The following is a 19,404-nucleotide window of genomic DNA, read 5'->3' on the forward strand; positions in this document are numbered from 1 at the left end:
TACAAATAGCCCTCATATGCACTGTTACAAAGTGAGGTTAACTGAGGTGGGCTTCAGTAAGACTGTGGAGATGTTAGCCTCCAGCAGAGGGGACAGGGCATGTAACTTCCAAGGAAAGTTCAGGTAATGCTGAACATTTCATCATGGCCAAATTCATTTAAATATAAATTCATTCCACCATATATATAAAGAGACAGAGAGTGTCTGCATACACACCAAAGTGTATATATCTATATAGGTACATATCTATATATACATGCCCTACCATAATGCCAAATTCATGTGAACAATTAGTTTGACTTATGATGCACTGACAGTAAATTATAGGCCACAAATTAGTTGGTTCCAAACAATAGTTAACATTCAGTTTATTTACACACACATGCAGTATGATATCTCCTGTTATGAACAAAAGGTTAGATCACTGTATGTACAGACAACAGACAGAAACACGAGCCCTTCCTAAACATATTCGAGAATTTCTTTCATTTACAACTCCCTGTATAATTGTGTGTTTAAGTGAAGGAAGGACAAATTTTTGCTTAAACATTTCAAGACAAAAACCCCCCACTTTATATAAATAAATGCATTCAATTTATATATTTACAGTACATACAGCATATAAATAATTTTAAAATTAATCCAAAACATGGTACTATGGTTCACTCACAGCCAGTTGTGGTGAATCTTGGACTCATTTTTCATTAGCAACATGAAGACTAAGCATGGGAGATCTCTGGTAAACCAACTTTACAATGACTCCAGGCATACCATGGCTCATGAAGCACAGCTTTTAGAGTGTTATGCTAAACTGAGCTGGCAACAACTTACTATGTGCAAATGAAAGAGGTGCATTTTGTCTTCTTGATAAACACCCATCAACCAAGAAAAAGAATGTTTCTGGAGAATCTCTGGAAACATTTCAGTGTCAGTAAAAAGCCATTTATAGATACCTTCCATTTTTAAGCAGGCAAATCACTACTAATGCTACTGCCCATGTAAAGACAAACCCAGAAACGTGGACTGTGTGTACAGGAACCCAACCTACTAAATACAAATGAGGTTACTGGCCTCTGGCCACATTTTCTACCTCCATAAAGAGCTAAAGTTTACAGCTATGCTGACTTTTCAGAGAAAATACAGAGATTGCTAATATTGCTGAAGATACTGTGCTCATTTCCCGACATCATGGAAAATTCTCCTTGTTCTGGAGTGCATCAGATATTACAGGTTCCCCACATTGTTTATTTAGCAGCACCCAACAGCTTACAGGATCAAGTTCTTAAAAAGAAACTAAGAAGGCACATATCTCTGGGAAGTGCCTTATTTTCTCTGCTTGTGCTGCTGTTGCCATTTTTCAAAAAGCATCTTCACCCTCTGCAATGTCAATGATTGCATGAAGCAACTCTTCAAAAGTTGGGCGTTCCTCTGGTTTCTAAAAATAAAAAGCATGCACAGATGTGATCAGAAATCAATAAAGTTGTGCTGATTTTGATAAATTACTGGACATATTATCATTCTTTGGTGAGGAATTTAGCATTTCATTAAGTATTAAATGTAAAAATATTTCCTTGTCTGGATTTTGGGATGTATCACTTAATCTCAGTAAGCCACACTTTTCTTTATGGTTTGAAAAGGCATAAATAGGTGTAGCTGGACTACACTCTTTATATAATGAAATAATTTGCATAGTTTTACACCTTTTTATTTTTCTTCCCCATTCCCACCCTTCCCAATGAACTGCTCCAATCTTTCTTTCTGCAAGTTGTTTATGCTCCTAAGAATTTTGGGTGTCATTCTGATGCCTCTTTTATATCAGCTGTATTTTCTGACCTCTGAAATAAGAAATGATTTAATTTTGTTACTAAATGCCTTCACATACTTAATCTGACAGTTCATTTATTTAATAGAAATTTCTTCAATGTTTTATCTTATCAGAGCTCTAGTTCAGTTGCACATGAATAGCTGAGAGACCTGGATGCACTCAGAACGCTGCTCTAGAGAACATAACTGCCATTTCTAGATCAACCTTTATTTCAATTCAAAGACCAAAAAAATTTAAATATATGTATATGAATACATACCTCCTGCCAGCACATCATCATCATTTCATACATCTGCTTACAGGCCAGCTTGGGCCGATACAAGCGATGTCCTTGGCTAACCATTGTTACCACTTCATAGTTGGAGCTTTTTTCAAAAGGCATTTTTCCTTCTGTATATACTTCCCACATTAAAACACCTGTGGGGAAAAAAAAGAAGAAAATAAATAACTTCTTAAACATATGTGTTCATTAAACATGTGTGTTTATTTTGAGCCCTGGACTCAGGCTGATAGATAAATAGTTTGAGATCCATATTCTAGACACTTTTCACATGTGTCATCACTGAAAATCTGTTATTCTAGTAGCATGGGTTTTAATGAATAACAGAACTGGAACTTTATCACAAATAAAACCATGGCAAATGATTTCTCTGAGCTTCTTCTCAGATGTCTGAATCCTTCCCAATAACCAGAGCTTAACTGCTACTGATAAAATATAAAAAATACACTTTCTTTCCATGACGAATATCTTACCAAATGACCAGACATCTGACTTGCTGCTGAATCGGCTGTAATTAAAGACTTCTGGGGGACACCATTTCACAGGAAATTTAGCCCCTGAAGAACTTGTGTATTGGTCATCAAGGACATACCTAAAAACCACACACACACAAAAAAAAAAAAAAAAAAAGAGAGAGACATGATATCCTTCTGATATCCTTCTGTCAGTCTCCAAACCTGCAAATTTTAATTTAGCTTTGGATTGGAGTACTAGAAGTTCATATTGCCACCTAATGGCCATGGGCGTTAGCATCACAAGATAAAAATAGCTTCCCTGGGGCAGTACTACTGCTTCAGCCACAACTGTTCATTTTTCATATTACCCCAGAGTCCTTTCTTGTGATGTATTAGCTATACAACACAGGTCTAGGCCACCTGCTAGTTAAATGTCTCTATTATGAGAGAAAATGAAGGAAAAGCAGAAATTTCATGTTCTGTTTTTTACCAGCCAGTCTGAGTTCAGTTGTCAGGGGACATAGAAACTTAGCAGCACAGAGATGTGGCAAAAGTCAAACCACGGTGCTTTAACACCTTTCTTGGAAGAGCTGCTCCCACCACTGCCTCACCAACACATCACCCACGCAGGTGCTAACAAGGGCAGGAAATTAACCCCCCCTCCAGATCTCAGCATCTCCCAGCCCTTCAGCCAGCACAACTCTGAAACATCGATCCCAAGAGAAACCCAAACTCACTGAACAGCCTCTTTCTAACATTTATTTAACAAAACACAGTTTAACTATTATCTCTGCAGCAGCTCTGCTCTCTGAAACACAAACTCTGTCTTTTTTAAGATGAGTAAGGAAATCAACACAGAACCAGCAAGTATTAAAGATATCAGAAAAGAAAAAAGCAAAACAAACCCCAAAAAACCAAAAAGAAGAGGCCAAAAAAGATCATCTTTGTATGCAATTTTGCTTGGTCTGTGTTGCCTTTGGGCCAAGTACAAGGCTTAGGTGAATTTTCCCAAATCTCCATAAATGCATTTGCACACTCACACATACCTTGTCATTCCAAAATCCGAGACTTTGACCACTCCTGAGTCACTCACCAAGCAGTTCCTGGCAGCCTGCAATGGGAATGGTTAGAGCTGGATGAAAACTTGGAGTCTCTTGCAGACAAATTACAGCAATCTAATCATGTCTTTGTATTCAGTGCTTAGCAAGTTTACCACGTTCAGTGGTGTATTCTCATTACAAAAAGTACATGTGCATCTCCTCTTGATAGCACCATTTTCACAACTACACTACTGTGTAAAAGATAACCAGGAAAAAATTATCATCTCAAGGGATTAATGTGTGGTGAAAATGGCACCAATATAGAAAGGAGATAGGCTGTTATATCAGCACAAATTGCTACTATTTATAAATATTTCAGAGAGATTTTATTCCATTTTCTTAGGAGAGAAAAATCTCTCATGATTTCTTGTATAGAGCAGTTTTAGAGTCTTGACTAGACCATAAAGAGCCAACTTCATCCACTCAATTTTCTGCAAAACAGAAGCAGTTGTAAACAAACAGACCATTTCAAAAAGGAATAAATACATTCACAAATAAAAATTTCAAAGAGGATTGTATTGCCTAATGGGATGTTACCAGGTCTCTGTGGATAAAGCTGTTTCTCTCCAGGTACTCCATTCCTTCACACACATCCTGGCACATAGTAAGCAGAGTGTCTTTACTCAAAACTCCCCGTTTTTGTCTCAGGTAATTGAGAAGGCAGCCATGCTCCATGAACTCTGTCACGATGTAGATGGGCCTCTGCTGTGTGCACACACCGTACAGCTGAACTAGTTTAGGATGAGTTAGCTTCCTGAAAAGATTGAGATCATGTCATTATTACTTCCTCCACGCAGTGCTAGTCCTCCAGCAGACAAAACTGCAGAAATACCCCCTCCCCCAGAGTTTATTTATAATCAGTGTACAGCATCAGAGGCCTAGGACTGGAAATCAAAGTGCCAAGCACACAACTCACATCATTACTTTAGCTTCTTCAATGAAGTCCTCCTCATACATGGCACCTTCCCGAATTGCCTTGATGGCCACCTTGTACTGCGCCCTCCACTTCCCGAGGCGCACCACGCCGAACAGGCCGCTCCCCAGCTCCCTCATGAAGGTCAGCTCTGAGGGGTTGATCTCCCACTTCTCTGTAAAAAAAGTTAACAAACAGCTAAGGAACCTACTGAGCTGGTAGAGGATAAGGAAGAGGAAAGAGAAAATGGACTAGTAGCAAATTAAGTAATTTAGGTAGAAAATGTCTGAGAATTAACTTGAAAACTCAACACTTCTGTACTTCACAAAACAAACTTTTAGGTGGACGTGACCTTTAAGCAGCTCCTGACTAACAAAGAAGTCAAAATTCAAACTTTTCTGAGGCCAGTAAGTACATACTGATACTATCAGATTTGATTGCAACAAAATGCCACCACAAAGTTGTGCCAACGTAAAGAAGTTGCTCACATCACCACACTTTAAAAATGGCTATTCTAAATTTATATTTTAAAACGGTAACCCCTCAACAAAGATCAAAGGGTCAAGTTTGAGTCAGAAGTCTGGAGACTAACGAAGGAACCAAAGGCACAGCTCTCTAACAAGGCAAAGCTCAAGATATCCATGGCAGAAAGCAGGGAGGAAAAGACCAAATTCCCCTGGAGCACCAGTGGCAGATGGTGCCTCTGCATGCTGATACTCTGTGCAAGGGTCTTGAAAGTACAGCTTGGACCAGTGTAAGTTCATATAGCCAATCACAGCACAGAATCAGATCTTTTCAAAACTTTTAGAAAGTATTGTAGCATCTCAGCATAGATAAAATCATCAGAATAAGAGTAGACGAAGATAACAGGCAATCACCATAGCTGAATCCTGCCGTTGTGGGTGCTGTCGTCCTCTTTGGGGTCACTGGGTAGCGCAGCCTGGTAACGAGACCTGAGGTTCAATGACAATTCAAGAGACACAGTTTACTTCTGAAACAGCACCAGGCAGCCTTGTGTTCACTGCAGACTACAATTAAGAATATGTAGAAAAATCAGTTATAATAAATTAAAAGGGGGCATGAGGAAATGCTGAGCTGTCTGAGTTTGATGCAAAGATCTGGAAATTATAACTCTTGAGTGAGTGAGATTAATGCACAGACAAGACTTGGAAAAAAGAAGTATTAGTATCTGTGCCTTGAACTCAATTCCTATCCTCTCCCCATTCCATCATACAGAGAGAGGGCAGAGATCAGCATCAGCCATCAGCTATGGATCTGGAGTAGGGATTTTCTGAACAACACATTATTGTTCTCCTCAACCGTTTGCTGTATGGGAAGGTTAGATTATTTCAAGTGGCAGTGAGCAGCAGGTAAAAAGGTAGGGCCTGGAGAGTGTTCTGGGGAAGTACCATCCCTATTCATCTACTGCGGGTTACAGGCAGCTGATAGAAGCACTATGTGGAGCTAAGGAGAAAATTTTTCCTGACTTGATACAACTATTCTTCTGTTACTCTAGGGAAGGAACGTTTTATACATCATATGTACACACATGCACAAAACCTTTCAAATTACTGTCATTATTGAAATAATGTGAAACTACAGTGTTTCATGGCTTCCCTGAAAAGGAAGGATTCACAAACCCCCCCAAAATTTCATTCAAACAATAAAATGTCTCAATCTCCTTTTCAAATCAACCTTAAGTGATAGAAAGAATCCAATCAATCTACCTGCTGCATTATGGCTGTGATATTCAATTATTTCTGGAATGGAGTTAAAGAGATGTTTTTCTGCAAGGTAGTACTGTTTTGGTGATGTCACGGTTTCTTTTATATGGTAGTGTCTTATTCCTGATGAACCTTCCCTGGAAAAAAAACAACAATAGCAATTAGTAATAATATGCAATTTGTGGTGAATTTTTTAAGAGGAGCACATTGACAAGGAAAAGTAAACTGAAAGGGCCAGCACAGCTGCAGAGCACCTCATGCTCTGGAAATGGCTTGAATATCAAATATCCAAAGAACTGGCTACTCGCCTTCATCTCAGTGCTCAAACCAAGTTGAAGATTAACCCAGAAAAGGTTAATTTTCAGCCCAGTGAACTCCCCAGTCCAGTTCACACATGCAGACACAAATGCAGGCTGGCAGGAGAGAAGAGACCAAATGGGGTGGGAGAGCAAATCCTCCTGCTGTGGGTTGGGGTTAAGGTGTATGTTGGATTAAACCAAATGGGAGTTAACCATGGAGTTGAGAAGTTCATTTTAGTCACCCCTCTTTTTCATCAGCAGCCCATTTCTTTATTGAGCCTTGTTCTGGCTTTCCCCCAGCCAATGAATTTGGATACGGATACAAACAGATTCAGATGAGACAAGGTGTGCAGAGAAAACACAGAAACTCACCCTCCAAATTTTGTGTAAAGGGAAACAGTATACAGGCCAGGCTGACTGGAGTCTCTCACCACAAAACCACCTTCTTTATCCTAAAACACAAGCACATTGACAGTTCTGAGCAACTGGTTTTAAGCAACATGATTTTTTCACTTGGTTCCAGGATATGCACTTGCCAAAATAAGCTTCTGTTTTAACTAAAGAAGCTATTTAAAGTGAATTTCACAGTTGATACCACCAGGCTGATGTGCTCACCTCGTTTCTGAGGAGCTGCTCTGCCTTGCTTCTGTTCAGGTTTCGGCTGTACCACCTGCAACACAACATCATTAAATAAAACTTCCTCAAGGTGCATTATTTGCCTAAAATGCTGTAAGCAAAGTGTTATGAAGCTGGAGATTAAATAATTTTATGATAAATGAAGATCAAGAATTGAACCTTTGATAACATGCAAAAATAAGTCTCTACCACACTGTGTAGTTGTCCCATAAAAAAGCCCTGAAATAAATCCATCCCATAAAAGCCCAGGGAACTGATGTAAGTTTTTGGAAACAACACTTGTCCAACACACCCAGGCTGATGGCAGCAGTTGCTGTGAAGAGCAGCCCAAGGGGAAGGCTGGCAGCCCTGGGAAGCAGCTGCCTGCACGCCAGTCAAACCACCCATGGAGCTGCTGCCACTCTGCCATTCAGCACCCCACACCTCTGGGCTCTCAGGGAGGACCCACCTAGCACAGGGGAGGCTGAAACTCTGAATTAAGTGCCATGGCTGCACATCTCTGAGCTGCATAGGCAGGTTAAAGCAGCTACAGAAGCACCAGCATGTCAGCCAGTCACAGAGAACAACAAAAAAAGGAAAACCAGGCAGTTGGCAAATGGAGGGGTGCAGTTGTTTTGAGCTGTGCTGTTATTTCAGTAACCAAGCAGGGAAGTGGCACAGCAGCCTTTAATCAGATTGTGCCTGCTCAGGAGACAGTGGTTTCTTGCAGTTGGTACATGACCTGGAGTAATGCTCCCTGGGCTGCACAGAGACTCAGAATTTTGGCCCCAAGGTGGTAAAAGCACAAAGTGGCTGGACCAGATAAGGCAGTTCCTTCCTTCCCTTTCTGCCAGCCCTGCAGGCCAGCCCACAGCTGAGCAGAGCTCTTAGCAAGAGCTTTTAAGATGAGAAAGCAACAAAGAATTCCCTCTAGTCAAGCTAAGGAGAAAATCCCAGATGAAATTCTGTCTTCTGTCAAAACATGGCAAGTAGGAGCCATATACAGCCAAGAGTAAAGATTTGGAGCTACTAACATAGCTTTGAACATTGGCTTTATTTATTATTTTCTGACAGCTCCATTTTATCTAAAAGTCATGAAGTATGTCCTAAATTCTCAGACATAACAGTTTATCCTACAATGATGTTTGAGCATCAAGAACAGGTTTGGAGACTATCATGTTAAATTTTACCCTGATGTTCTTAAATAAGTACTCCCTAATTAAACATCAACTGGAAAAAGTATTAAAAAAAAAAAGAAGCTAGACATTTATAGCTGTTAAGTTACACTGAAATACATTGAACATATTTTCTTGAAAACTAGAGCTTCCAAAATATCCAATCTTTTATGTTTATTTAGAGTGACTTTCACTGTTTTCTCCTCTAGTGTTTACTGCTACAAACTTTGGACAGACACGTCACTTTACTATTAAAACAACATTTACCACACTTTAAATGGGTAAATTTACTTCAAAGTTTCCCTTTGTCTACCAGAGAATTAAGAGGGGAATTTTGCTTTAACCAGGACAGCCTAAATACCACAGGCTGATGGCTGTCTTGCTGACTTGATTTTACATTATAAATCCTAACAAAACCAATGAGGAGAATCTGAAGAATTATGTGCCTATTTCAGTTGCTTAAGTTTAACCTCTAGCTGAGCAGTTGCTTTCAAAATGTTAAAAATACATTGTCATTCTTGAAGCATAGGTTTTATTTTATGGAATTCCAACTTACTCATATTGATCAAGGTTGTTGGACTTCTTTCCTGTTACATAGTTGCTTGGAATATATCCTTGTTTTCTAAAAAAATGTAGAATATATGATCTGAGTGAAAACATGTAAAATTGCATGCCTAGAAGACAGTTGTTTCATTCTGCTAATTATCAGAGGTCTCTCAATGTAATTTATTAATTAATGACCCACCCACCCTACTACTGATTATTCAAAAACTAATTTTCTGCATCAGCATTCCCACATTAACTTTCAGCACCCCTAGAAAAGTGTCATGGGCAGCAAAAGTGTCCAAGAAAACAGCAGAAGGGATGAAGGAAAGTGAGAAACTCCCTGCTGCTCTGTCACTCTTCTGCACTCAGAAGCCCAGTCAGTCAGGGGAAATATATGTGGAGCCTGGCACAGCCTGATAACTCACAATTACCCATAACATATGGCAACAGGAACCTGATAAATATTGAAATATGAGAACTTTCATCTTTGAAACCACAGGGAAAATTCTAATACAGGGAATATGAAGTTGTAGTCATTACAGCATCTCACTGCAATTCTCTCTCAACTTATTCAAAGATTGTTTCTAATGATCCAGCTATTAAGTAAAATGATGATTATTCAAGTCTGGAAGTTAGAGCCTGCTGAGCTAAATGTTAACCCATATTGCTCCCTAATGAGATGTTCCCCAGCGAAGTGGGAATACTTTACCAGTCTAGTGAGGTTTTAAAGGATGGCTGGTGCTTTAATTGTGGAACTATAAAGTTGGAAAGTAAACATAATTGGAAAGGCTTCCAGTTCTGGAACTGTCTTTGCACTTGGGTCCCACAATCTATCTATCGAGTACTGCCCTTTTAAAAATTGGTTTCTGCATGAGAATGCATGGATGAGATTTCAGAATCTGGGCCTAATGTAGAGTCCAACACAGTTATTTCTTGATACATAGTCAATATGAACTTCTACAATATGAAAACAGACTTTTGAACTTTATAACAAAAAATAAGGAACTCATTTTTACCCATATTTGTCTCTCGCCTTCCACCAATGAATGTCATTCTTCTCAATCACTGTGTATTCTTCACCTTTCTCTAATCTTAAATCATGGTGTTCTGTAGGTTCAAAGTCATACATTGCTACCACTATCTCCTCCTCTTCATTCCCATTTTCTTCAACTGGAGGAACAGGTGGGGGAGGCCTTCTCTGAAAACAGCACAACATTATTAAATTATCATTACCATTATAAATTATCATTATCATCCCACGCTGCTCCACCTTCCTGCCCCATTCACCCTCACCATCCCACCTGTGCATCCTGGAGGCAAAAGCTGGGCTAGGCCTGGGGGGCAGCTGGGGCTGGGGAGGCAAACCATGCAGGTGCCATCCATGGGGCTGGTTTGTGCTGTAGCCCTGCAGCTGCCAGTACAGAACAAAGCTGGCTGGCATTTGCTTTTTGCCCACATCTTCCACCAGCAGTACAGACACAGCTAACAGATGCAGCTAAATTTCAGTGGGATTATCTTCACCCTGAGATAGAGTATGATGCCAATTGATGCATCCAGAAATAGACCTTTGCTCCAGGATGCAGCAAGTATTTTGAGAAATGTAAGCACTGTTTCAAAAAGCAGTAATTAGCTGTTCAATATTTTAAAGATTCTACCTACCGCACTTTTTTCTGGCATTGAAGAAGACAATCTCATTACATCTAGAAACAAAGCACAGGAGAGGATTTATGCCTATTCATTTAGCTAAAAATCTCAAAATTAAATAAAAGGTTTAAATTTCAGATTAGGCTTGAACAAGCCTTCAGTATGGCTTAGAAATTCAGAAAGCAAAGACAACTCCAATTAAGCTATAGGAAAAATGATTAAATATTCTTGCAAAGACATCCCAAATCAGCCAGCAGGTTACATCGACCACAGATTTGGCAACATCTATGGCACACCAGAGCATGCCACAGAGAGCTCTGAACCAGCCCTCAGATGCAAAAATTTGTGAGAAATAAAAAAGGGATAGAGATGTAAAAGGCATGAGAAAATGAAGCTGTGTTCTTGTCAGCATGATGATCTAAAGGTCTGTTAGTATTAACATCTGCCCTTTTAAAATACATAAGCTCTTGACCCCTGCCTTGCTAAATAATGCATAACAGTTGTAGGTATTTTCTGATTCCATGTCTCAGATCCAATTTTTTTTTCCCCCTGCAATGTTTTCTTCATGCATTGAAAACGTTGAGCTATAGTCATGCTTTTCACTTTGCTGAATCAGATCAGCCATGAGCCCCTGTTTGTACTGCAAGTCTTCTAATGCTACTAAATGCCCAGGTCCCCCTGACTGCCTGTGCAGACATAAGAAATCATTGGGTGCCACAGATTTAACTGGGAGATAAGCAATGGCTCAATTTCTTTCCCTACAAGAGAATTTTCCTTAAATCAAGGACTGAATAATTACTAGCTCCTTTGTTGGACAATATTGCAGTGCCACAGCAATGCACAGTGCAGCATCCACTGCTGAACCTGCAGTCTGGAACCTGGCAAAAGTCACAGCTCATCCAGGTTCAGCACAGGGGCATTTACAAACCTCTGAGGATATCCAGTGTCTGTAAACATATTAAATCTTGTTGTATCATTTTTAGCTTGGTGTAGGAACACTGAATGCAATGCAGTTATTATTCCTTCATATGGCTATGCAGAGGTTTCAATAAATAACTGAAGAGCTGGCAAGATTTGCAGCTGAATCTTTTTACCATAAGGTTTTATCCTCAGTCTAAGGTAAACCCTTGGTCAAATAAGTTTCAAATGGGAGAAAAAACCCAAATGAAATTCAGCAACTTCAATAATTCCTTTCAGATTTATCTAAACTTTTTTTCTTTCCAAGGATATTTTGCTGGCTTTTCTATTTTTTACAGAATGCTTGGTAATTATTTTTGTCTTACTTTAGGCACAGTACCAGTGATTGACTCTGCTCTACAAATTTGCCTAATAGCCAGGGCATTCAGGTGTGACAATAGGATCATATAAAAATACAGAAAAATACACCAGAAGAACTTCATAAGAAAATGTATGTACTTACTGTTTTCAAAAAGACTATATTTTTCACAGCCAGGTGCTAATTTTTCTGTCTGCCTACAGCACTGATAAATTCCCTCTGTCCAGAATTTAGGATGATATTTTACCATTATATTGCTGTTGTTCTTTATTTCTACAAGAAGAAAAAGAGCATATAATGAAAGATAAAATAAAAGAAGTCTGCAAGAGGGTAATTTTTAATACATATTACAATATCTTTAACATGAGGCATAATCTTTGCTTGCCCTTAATTTAGCATGGCACCTCCTCTTGCAAGTTTACATGGAGGTGATAAAACAATCACAGAGGATATGTTTAAGGTAGTAACTTAATTCCAGAAGGGTATGCCATACTGCCCCCCTACACCAGCCATCCTAGCAGGGGTTTGGTGCATCAGTGAAAGGAGACCCTGCGCCACTGGGATCAGTCAGGCAGCTGTGTAGGCTTTGGGAGCTCTGCCTCCTCCTTTACTGCTGTTGCAAGTGACTCAAATTCATCTACAAACACTGTTCTGGAGGGAAAGGGAGCTGATATTTATCTCTATTCCGTGGCACAATTCATCATTTTGGCCTGGAAGGCTCCTTACCCCATGCTAGGGGCTTGCTGAGTTTCAGAGGTCGCTCCTTGCCCCCTGATCCCAGCCCAGAAATAATTTCTTATTACTTTACAGACCACCTGTAATTAATGTGAGCACCTGATGGTGAGAGAGGGCATTAAGAGGCAAATTAAAAAAACACCTTTACTCACTGTGAAAGCAACTATCTAATCACATCTCAGCAGAGATACCTCCTATCATTTTACATCAGCTTAAGGCCCACAATGTTGTCCAGCTACATCCAAACAAAACTTTCCAGTGATGCTATCAACTAGCTTGGATAAACTTTTTAACTCATTGTGCAAAAGCAGAGTCAAATTCTGATTGCAGCTGGACTTCACAAAATCAAACTAGATCAGTCTGAGCATTTGAGGCTCTCAGTACCTGTTGCCATCCCCTGTGTATGCAAGCAATGAGCTGGCCCAATAAAAATTAAAATTGGTATATATGAGCAGCAGAAACTCTACCATTTCATTTTTGTAATTTGTGGTGGGCTGATGTAGCCAGCAGCTAAGCACCCATGCAGGCACTCCCCCACTCTCACAACCCAATGGGATGGGGGAAGGAATAGAAAGGACAAGAGATAAAAACTTTCAGCTTGAGATAAAAACAGTTTAACAACCAAAAGAGAGAAAGAAAGAGCCCAGAAGTAATGTAAAGTAAATGACTCACCATCTCCCACAAGCAGACCAGTGCCCAGCCAGCCCCTGTGCAGCAGCCAATAGGGAAGGAAAAACCCTAACCCCTGACTTCCTCTACTCCAGTTTTTATTGCTGAGCTCAACTTTATTTGGAATATCCCTTTGGTGAGACCAAGCCTGTTGTCCTGGCTGTGTCATCTCCCAGCCTCTTGTCCACCCCCAGTGGATGGGGGCAAATGAGGAAGAAAAAGGCAAATTCTCCATGCTGTGCAAGCACTGCTCAACAGCAACCACAACACTGGTAGGTTTTTAACACTGTTTTGGCCACAAATCCAAAACACAGCACCAAGTTAAGTCCAACCCATGCAGACAGCTCAAGCAAAGCTATCTGCCTTTGTTAGGGTTTAAGTACAAGCAGCTCCCATTACCTTCTTTCAGGTTCCTCACCCACTGATCCCGGCTTTGTGCACTCGGTGCAAAAATATAAAGTGTATTAGCATCATATACAACCTGGAGGGGAGAAAAGAAATAATCAAAATACATTCACGACATAATGTTAATTCATTTCTTCCTAAAGAAACAGAGTAAGACAAATAACTGTTACATCTAGCAAAATTAGTGTATTCAGGCACAAAATGCAGAAACCGGGAAAGATTATTAAGGTGTAATTATTCTGATACGATGTTTTCAGGAGAATTAGAAGAATTTTGTAATGGTATATTATCTTGTCAGCATTCCTTAAAATGCTTGCTTCACGCTTTGCTTTGTTCATTCTTCACTGTGCTTTTTCTAAAAACACTTCTGTTTAATGAATGAAAGCTGCTTTGCAATCAGACATTCTCCCATCTGATTCAGTATTGCTCTGGAGTGACTGTTTTGTATATCTCCACTGCTTGTATTGGCAGAAAAAGAGTATTGCTGTGGCAAAAATGGATCAGAGTCACTGTTGCCCCTCTCCAGCTGTGGAATTCCTCCTCACTCCAACCATTCCCTCTACAGTAAGGAGGGAATAGTAAGCATCCAACCCCCACATTTTTCTTTTTCCCCTCTAAGCACTTTGTTTTCTGTTTTCATTTCCATTCAATTCACAGTGAAACAGGAAAAAAAAAAGAGTTATATTTTGATTTTCTTATTCCTATATAATTTCATGGCAATTAGATTAAATTTAATGTCAGCTCACTCGTTCTAGCAGAAGAACAGGGCAAGGCAGTTTCCAGTCAAAATTCAAGCTGAGGGTGAGGAATAGAAAACAACCAAGTGTCTGTGGCCCAACTCCCAAGGAAAGGGACTGCAAGGGCAGCAGAGCTTGCAGGGGATGTGTTTTAACCACTGATCCTGAATTACCTCCCACCAGCCCAAAAGAGACAGAGAATGGGCTCATTATTTGGAATTGACAGTAATTTTAGATTAAATTGGTTATGTCCAAATGACTTGGTGTTGTTGAAAAGAGCACTTTAATTTATGTATTTTATATTTAGAAAACATACCTGAAAAGGATATTTATTTTGACATGGAATAATACCATCATTTTTTACAACTTCTACACATTTAATCCTTGAAATATCCACAGATCCTTTTCTGTACTTTTTCTATAAGAGAAAAGAAAGAAAGAAAACATTTGTTAAAAGATAACAAATTTATCTAATGATCTTTTTTTTTCAGCAGAGGCATCTTGATTTCTTTCCCACTTATAAAAGTGATTTCACTTTATGTGACTTTAACTGGAGAAGTTGTCTGAAAACTGAAAATATAAAGATCTGCACTTGTGAAAATGCACTGAGTACATTAAATTTGCTTAGTGAAAAGTACCAATTCTTTATATAGAAAGTTTCCAATCAGATGTGATTGTAAGCTTAATATACTCTTCTTTACAAAAAATAACTTGAGAAAAAATAAGTGCTTCCCCCTTGGTGAGTTTATGAATAAAACTGGTATAATCTCATCTGATCTGCTTCCTTGTTCTGTTGCTGAAGTGCTCCCCCCATTTTGAGGCTTCTGTAGTGTTCCACTAAGGTTCCAGAGAAATTGGATGCTACACAGGCAACATAAGTCCCTGATGAAACAGAAGGCAGAAGATACAGGTGTAACCCTGGACCAAAGTGGGGTCTGTATTGAAGGAACTTCTTTGAACAAGGCTAGCAGAAGCCCAGAAAAGCAAAGTCAAAAGCACAGACTAAATCTGAGATTTAGTCACCTTCACTGATAATTATGAGCATTTTAAAGAAGGCAAAGGTGCTCAGCAGGTGCTACACAGTGCATGGAATGACAGTGTAGCTCAACACTCTGGAGAGGCAGCCCCTTGGAAGAAGAGCTGATAATGAGAGGAAGGTGTACTGGGCTTTAGTCCACACTGAAATCCACAGAAAGACTGTACAGTGCCACCTCTCACTTTTGGGACAACCAATCTCTAATAGGAGAGGAAGTTTCTACTGGAATCCAGAACAAAAAAATAGCAGTAGCAGCTCGTGGCTGGTACTGAATTAATACACATCAAAAAAATTGATTTGCCAAGCACATTCAGAACATCCAGTCCAGAGTACATCTTATGAAAGACTGACACTGTTCACACAATGTGGAAATAATTAGCAATTACTGAATTCTTTGAGATATGCTAATCCTTACTCAGCTCCTCTCTTGGGGATGGAAATTTCAGCCCAAATAGCAGAAGTCTGGTACAATCACAAGCAACTGAAAACACAGTCTTGCCAACAGAAGCAAAGAACAACTTCAAACACAGCAGTTATGATTCCATCACCCTAGAAACACCACAGTTAATTACCATGAAGCTTCATCAGCACTTAAAATGCATTTAGCACTCTGAGTCTTACATAGATTAGTGCAGAGAGAACATGAATAAAGAATTCATGTACATCATGGTCAGCATCAGGAAGAATGACAAGGAATAAGTTCAGATAAAGCTGCAACTCCTATTTGTTACCAGAAAAACCAACACATGCAAAAGAGGTGGATTTTAAAGGGAATGTATGGGGGAATTAGGTATTTTAACCAACCATAAAGAAAAAAAGTAAATCATAAACATTACCATGAGTTGTACTACAAAGATTTATCAAGTAACGCTGAAAAATAATTTTGTCCTAAGTATGTAACCTTGGATTTTTTACCAAAAAATCATTTTAAGTTTTTTATTTTATGTTGCTCACCTCCAAACTCAGTATATTCTATGGTATCCCCTTACTTGAACATTGACTCCCTAAAGTTATGCAAAAGCCAAAAGTTTTGCTGAAAGATACACCACTTGGCAGAGCAGGCAGTACTGTCCCTCCCTCTCCTTGTCACTGTGTGGCTGCCTGGCAGTTTCAGGGATGCCAGGTTAGCCAAGGCACAACAGGAGGGTCCAAACAAGATCAGCTTCTTCATGAACCCCAGAATTCAATACCCACATAACTGTGCTGAAGACACCTCCCCAGATCCTTTCTTCCACAACAACAGGCAAAGAAGAAGAAACACCACTCCTGTAAGTTATCTACCCTGTTCTGTGTCCAGAGGGGTGCTCATACTGCTTGGATCCCACCCACTGGTTAACTGAGGTTGCAGGACAGACAGACAATACACATTGGAGGGGGGTTTTGTCCAGAATCACAGAAATCCCTCAGAGGAACACACTATTATTCTATCTTGAATCACCCTCCTTCTGGGCTCAGAGATTTTCATGTCAATTCTTGCATTCAGGGAGCTCACTCAGAGGACACTGACAGGAGGACAAAGGTCTAGAACCCAACTAGATAACCATCTAACATTTGGGGGGAAAACATAAAGGAAACCCCCTGCTGTACAGCACATCATTCTAGTAATTGTATTTTCTAATTCCTACCTTTGTATGCTTTCTTGATTTTGGGTGGCTCAGTTTGCTTCATCACATGATGCTAAATTAAGCTAACACAAAGCTGACCCACCTTACAAGGCAATCCACCTTATTAAACCTAATGTCAGGAAAGATTCTTCTGTTCTTGCATGTATATTTAGAAAATATTTATATTTATATTTTATAGATTTAAAAACCCCCTTGCATATGTGAAATTAAAAAAACCTACTGCTCAAGACATTTTCAGATCACATCAGAAGCAACAGTTATTAATGCCAAGTGTGCAGCTCTGTTTTAGCTGACCATTACTCATTACATAAGCTATGGTGCACAGAAGAAGGAAAGAATGACTCAAGAAAAATGCTAAAAAGACCACTGCAATTCTCTCTCCTCCCTACCTAAATGATTTCCTTTTATAATAATAGGACATCTTGCGTACCATAACTGCGTTGCATTTATTCTCCAGGCAAATGGGTTCTATGGGCTCTACACCCAGCTGTACAGCAGACATGAAGTGCAGAAATGCAGAATCAAAGCAGAGCTCAAGCCCTGAAGCAGCTGGGAAGTAGAGATGTGGGAATGAGCCAGCCCTGAGAAATCCAACCATAACCACTCTTTCCAGCAACAAAAGCTACAGAGAGACAAAATTAGTGCAATGGCTAATCATGCAATGTTGAAGGGTAGGAAGCAGAGGGACATTTTGAGAGATTCTTTTAGGTGGAAGACGGCTAATAGAGTAGAAAAAAGATAGATTTATTGTAGCAGTAGCAGTATTTTACCAGAACATTCATGCATGCTCTCTGAATGGGATACAAGTATTCAGAGAGGATTTGGAAGAATCACAGGTCAGTGAAACACAGGGATCTATCAAACCTGGTCTGCTCCTTTACTAAAGATAAATATATGCCTCTAGAGGGAGGCCTATAGAAGCAAATATGGTTAGAACGGTAATAAAGGAATAAAAATACTAAATCCTAATAAAGAAAACCTAAAATAGGTAAAATATGTACTTCAAAGTGACACTAAAGGTCGGGGTTTTGGTGTGGGTTTTCTTTTTTAATGTATCTTCTTTCTGTAAAAAACAAAAGGGAAGTGACTATACAGAAACAATTATACAAAGCTTTTCAAAATGCTGTACACATTTCATATTTACCTACGTTTCAAAATATTGATTTACAGTTTTAGAAGTCCTGCTCCTTACTCACAATGGGTATGACCAAGTCTTGTTTCCATACAATCTCAAAAGAATAAGCTATTCCTCTTTATTTTAGCATATTAAACAGTAATATGAAGAAGTCATAACACTAGACCTATGTTGTCAGATACGGAACAAATACAGGATTACACAATGCTTTAAAAAAATAATCTTAGAATACAGTAAGACAAGAAATACCCAAGTGTTAGATAAGTGTACAATCAAACAGCTGATCCTCTGTACACTTGGAATTCCTCCTCTGTTAAATGCAGAAGCTTTACAGCTACAGAAGCCCATATTCTCACTATCAGATGAAAATAATTCTTCAGCGTATTTCCTCTTTGCTGATGAACATATTGCACTGTTTACCCCTGCAGAAGTATGTGTGTATGTGGGGGTGTTAAACAATACAAAGGATGTTAGATTTGGAAAAAAAAGCCTCAATGAAAACATGCATAAGTCAGCCCAGCCTGCAAGAAATATCTAGATTTTTGTCTCCCCCATGCTCTCTCTTTCTCTCTTTCCTTGAAGTACTTATTATTTCTTTCTTCCATGCCTACCCCCATATAGGAAATCCTGAGGTCATCAGCATGTGACCATGGATCTTGGGTTCTCACAAGTGCAACACATCACAGCACCACTTTTATCTCCTTTTATGGAGTGTCTCTTCAACTTTGCAAAACCACAAAAAGCCTGGCTAAGCCAACACTGCCTACAGCTGCTCTGATAGAATATGCTCCAGAGCCAAACGTATGGGTATTTTCATTTTTGGGTTCTTTGCAGGGAGGGAGGTTGGGCTTTCAGGGTTTTTTTCCTTTTCATAATATTGCCATTTATTAATAAGAAGCTCTGACTGAATACTTCTGCAGTTCCCTCTTGAGGCAAGCAATTACAGATTATGTGAATATAATTCCTATAACTAGGTGCTAGGTGGTCACATTTTCTATTCCTATATTTTCCAGTGTGTTAAATACATTGAAAAATGCCCTTCTCCTTTCAATTATATTTTTAAATTATTAGGAAAAGCAAGTATTAAGTATTTTCATTTACCTTTCGAAAGTGGCTAGAATTGATAGGAAAATAAAAGGTGATTACTATTCTGATCTAGTCTGACCTGACCCAATATCTGTCTACAAGGAGGAATTTAAAGGGGAAAAAA

At 39.2% G+C, this 19,404-nt stretch overlaps 1 protein-coding gene across 3 annotated transcripts in view; it reads right to left on the bottom strand.

The window, feature by feature from the left end:
• Positions 1 to 353: 353 nt before the first annotated feature.
• TEC (tec protein tyrosine kinase) overlaps positions 354 to 19,404 on the bottom strand; it is a 44,026-nt gene continuing 24,975 nt past the window's right edge. For all 3 annotated transcript variants that reach the window (XM_059470062.1, XM_059470063.1, XM_059470061.1), the window contains 16 exons: positions 14,715 to 14,816; positions 13,656 to 13,737; positions 11,997 to 12,125; positions 10,592 to 10,632; positions 9,949 to 10,130; positions 8,943 to 9,008; positions 7,212 to 7,266; positions 6,969 to 7,048; positions 6,301 to 6,434; positions 5,452 to 5,526; positions 4,577 to 4,748; positions 4,198 to 4,414; positions 3,607 to 3,671; positions 2,579 to 2,697; positions 2,085 to 2,242; positions 354 to 1,435 (listed from right to left, as the gene is read on the bottom strand). In XM_059470062.1, coding sequence (XP_059326045.1) covers positions 1,358 to 1,435; positions 2,085 to 2,242; positions 2,579 to 2,697; positions 3,607 to 3,671; positions 4,198 to 4,414; positions 4,577 to 4,748; positions 5,452 to 5,526; positions 6,301 to 6,434; positions 6,969 to 7,048; positions 7,212 to 7,266; positions 8,943 to 9,008; positions 9,949 to 10,130; positions 10,592 to 10,632; positions 11,997 to 12,125; positions 13,656 to 13,737; positions 14,715 to 14,816 — 1,755 coding nt within the window. In that variant the 3' untranslated portion in view covers positions 354 to 1,357. The remainder of the gene's footprint in view (positions 1,436 to 2,084; positions 2,243 to 2,578; positions 2,698 to 3,606; positions 3,672 to 4,197; positions 4,415 to 4,576; positions 4,749 to 5,451; positions 5,527 to 6,300; positions 6,435 to 6,968; positions 7,049 to 7,211; positions 7,267 to 8,942; positions 9,009 to 9,948; positions 10,131 to 10,591; positions 10,633 to 11,996; positions 12,126 to 13,655; positions 13,738 to 14,714; positions 14,817 to 19,404) is intronic.

This window comes from Ammospiza nelsoni, chromosome 4, assembly GCF_027579445.1.
Source record: "Ammospiza nelsoni isolate bAmmNel1 chromosome 4, bAmmNel1.pri, whole genome shotgun sequence".
In the NCBI taxonomy this organism is placed as follows: Eukaryota; Metazoa; Chordata; class Aves; order Passeriformes; family Passerellidae; genus Ammospiza; species Ammospiza nelsoni.